The following is a 3,062-nucleotide window of genomic DNA, read 5'->3' on the forward strand; positions in this document are numbered from 1 at the left end:
TAGGCTAGAATGTCATTCAATCAAACTACAAAGAGGGCTGGATATAGAGTATAAAGAGAAATAAGGTATAATTTCTTACTCCCCAAAAGAAAAGCTAAACCCTATATAAAACACTTGGCTGGGCTCCACAATCAATGCTCACAGAAGCAGCAGTTAAGAAATCTAATGGCGCTGTTACAGCGTAGTGAATTATTAAATATGGCTCTTCTGTTGACGTCAAGAGCAATTAGTTCTGATGATGTACGTGGCCCTCCTTAATTCTTGCCTTCATGAAGGTATGGGTGCTGAAGGGATAGGTGTGGAGAAGAAAATAGAGGGTGGAAGGCCGGAAGGAAAACCTGTAAGTAAGAGTCATGCCCCTTACCTGTTGAGATTATTGGGGTAGGGCAAGGAGCTGGAAAACTTCACCGTTCCGCTCAAGTCCTCACTGACGACAATGTCCATCTCGCTCTTCTGCCGGACCTTCGAGTGCCTGCAGACAGGACAGCAGGACGGCTCTCTTGCTGCGCTTGGGAATACTAGTTATCAGCCTGAAACCACTTAGTGGGGGAAAGGCAGTTTACATCTGTAACATGCCACTGGACAACTGTACAGGGCCTTCTCTCCCAGGTCAGCGTTTCCCCTTTTAAACTACGGAGGAGGTCATTTGTATCCTCGTTGGACTGTTTCTGTGAGACTTTCCGAACGATCCATACTGCCTGAATCATAGTTTGAAGACCGGTCTTTGGCACCATCAGTAACCACCCCGTGCCCACAGTCCGACAGATGGTAGGTACTCACTGGGGACTCCTTATCTCATCCTTGGCCTTTCCTTACCGTTTTTTTCTGTCTTCCATCTTATCTAATACAGGGTGCTCACCTCCATATAGAGGATAAAATGAGGGAGTCCAAGCCAGGATTAGTGACACAGGTCACGCTCACCCTAAACAGCCAAACACAGGCATGTGCACGTATGTGGTGCCTGCCTCTAGGCTCAAAGCCCAGCAGCCACTTCGTGTGAGAGAGACGAGGGAGTCTGTGTCTGTCAAAGTACAGTCTCCGAAGCCTTAGGGGGCAGTTCTACTCAGTCCGACCAGGTCCCTAAGAGTCGGAATCAATGCAAGAGCAGGGGGGTTGTTTGTTGTTGTTATTTTAGTGATAAGGAAATGAAGAGCAGGTCGGTCACAAACCAGTGGCCGACAGAACGAGAGGCCACTCAGCAGTCTGGGGATATCTCCTCTGTGTCTAAATGTCCCAACACATCCTTCCTAAAGACACTGAGGGGATTCAGGTAAAAAATGCTTTAGCCTCAAGTGCTTCTACTGGCCAGGGCCGCCATGGGTGATCTGGTGCACACGGGAAATCTAGCCAAGCTGGTGGGTGGCTGGGGGCCGAGGCTCTCGCCGTAACTGTGAACGTCCAAAGACAGTGATACAAAAGTTGGATGATCCTCTAATAGAGAAACGTAGTTTGTCAATGGCAAGTTATTAAAACAAATAAATAAACACAAGGGCATGTTAAATAAAATGCGTATCACTTAGGCTAGTCCTAAAATGAATCTCCACATTCCTTTCTGATAGAATTATACAGCCCAAATTACACTTGTCCTGAAATTACTTCTACCAGCCGTCTGTGATGAGGAAGGTAAAGGGACAAAGTCGCCTACAGCGGTGGTTCTCAACGTGTGGGTCACACCCCCTTTGGGGGCTGAACGACCCTTTCACAGGGGTCACTCGATTCATAGCAGCAGCAAAAGGACACTGATGAAGGAACAACAAAAATAATGTCATGGTTGGGGGGGCGGTCACTACAACATGAGGAATTGTATTAAAGGGTCGTGGCATGAGGAAGGGTGAGAGCCACTTCACTGTAGCAGTAAAAAGCTGATAGGACAGGCAAACTAGTCCATAAAGCCATTCCTCACTCCGCTTCCTCGCTTCCTCGGAGCTCACTGGAAAGCGACCTTCCAGCAGCCGCGAGGAAAGTGAGGGAAGTTCTAGGAAGCTGAGCTGGCTGAGAAGATGAACGCTGTTAGGGATCTATGTATTTTTTAAACAGAACTGGTTTTTCCAGTTCAATGCATTTTACCTTGCCTTGTCATAAATATAGGAAAAGCTCAACATTTGAACTGAAAAAGACAAAAAAGAAAAACCCCTGGGTACTTAAAAGCAGTTAAAATCGTTTCAAGCTCTCTCTCTCTCTGCCTCGGATGGGTACATTTCAAGATTTGATTACAAGTTCATGGGCTAATCCCTCAACAGTCCAGACCTAAATAGCTGCCAGGTCAGCACAGAATCCTTTGTTAATCACGAGTGAGTCAGAGTCCACTCCACAGCCTGGGGTTTGGCTTTGTGCTGGCATTGCTGTAGCTCAGCGAGCATTGCCTGGTTTGAAGTCAGCCACAGGAGGGCCCCCTGGAGGGCAGGGCCCTGGCCTCCTTCATAGTCCCCTGGGCGATGCCTGGCATGTAAATGTTGATTGGACTGGTCCTCCCATTACACAAAACTACTCTTCCAAGATTAATTTCAAAGGCTACACCTCATTCTGCTAAACAAATACTCTCACAACGTAAATATTTGCCTTCTGAAAAAGCGATTGCTCTCACTGCTTCCAGAAAGGCGTTTAGAAGTGTCACAGCCAATGTTGGCAGTGCTGGGAAGGGTGTATCCTGATCCAGCCTTTCTGGTGAGCGAGTGTTCGCACGCCTTACCAGCCTTTCGAATGCATACACCTCGTGATCTGCTAACGCCTCAGCTAGGCATTGATCCTACGGAAATTAACGGTGGATGTACAAGGATTTCCGTACAAAGATGGTCTTTTCCGTGTTGTTTTAACAAGTGAAAAAAGGGTAAATCACCTGTATGTCCAACAGTGGGGAGATGTCTAATAAACTACAAAAGTCTGGGCTGTTGAGTCATTAGCTCAATTAATTTGTAATCACAGCTTATGATGTGATAAAAATAGCTTGAAAGATCTCTATTGCTGGGATACAGCCATTCAACACATGTAGAAAAACCTAATGACAATGAGCAAAAAGTGTTTTTGTTGGTTAATTAATACAATTGATTTTGTTGTTATCGAAT

General features: G+C 46.1%; 1 protein-coding gene across 1 annotated transcript in view; it reads right to left on the minus strand.

The window, feature by feature from the left end:
• IKBKB (inhibitor of nuclear factor kappa B kinase subunit beta) overlaps positions 1–3,062 on the minus strand; it is a 61,700-nt gene that overhangs the window by 20,142 nt on the left and 38,496 nt on the right. The window contains exon 9 of the mRNA XM_045286854.1: positions 365–472. Coding sequence (XP_045142789.1) covers positions 365–472 — 108 coding nt within the window. The remainder of the gene's footprint in view (positions 1–364; positions 473–3,062) is intronic.

The sequence above is a fragment of the Echinops telfairi genome, unplaced genomic scaffold, assembly GCF_000313985.2.
Source record: "Echinops telfairi isolate 266 unplaced genomic scaffold, ASM31398v2 ScPeMD7_9;HRSCAF=40, whole genome shotgun sequence".
Lineage (NCBI taxonomy): Eukaryota > Metazoa > Chordata > Mammalia > Afrosoricida > Tenrecidae > Echinops > Echinops telfairi.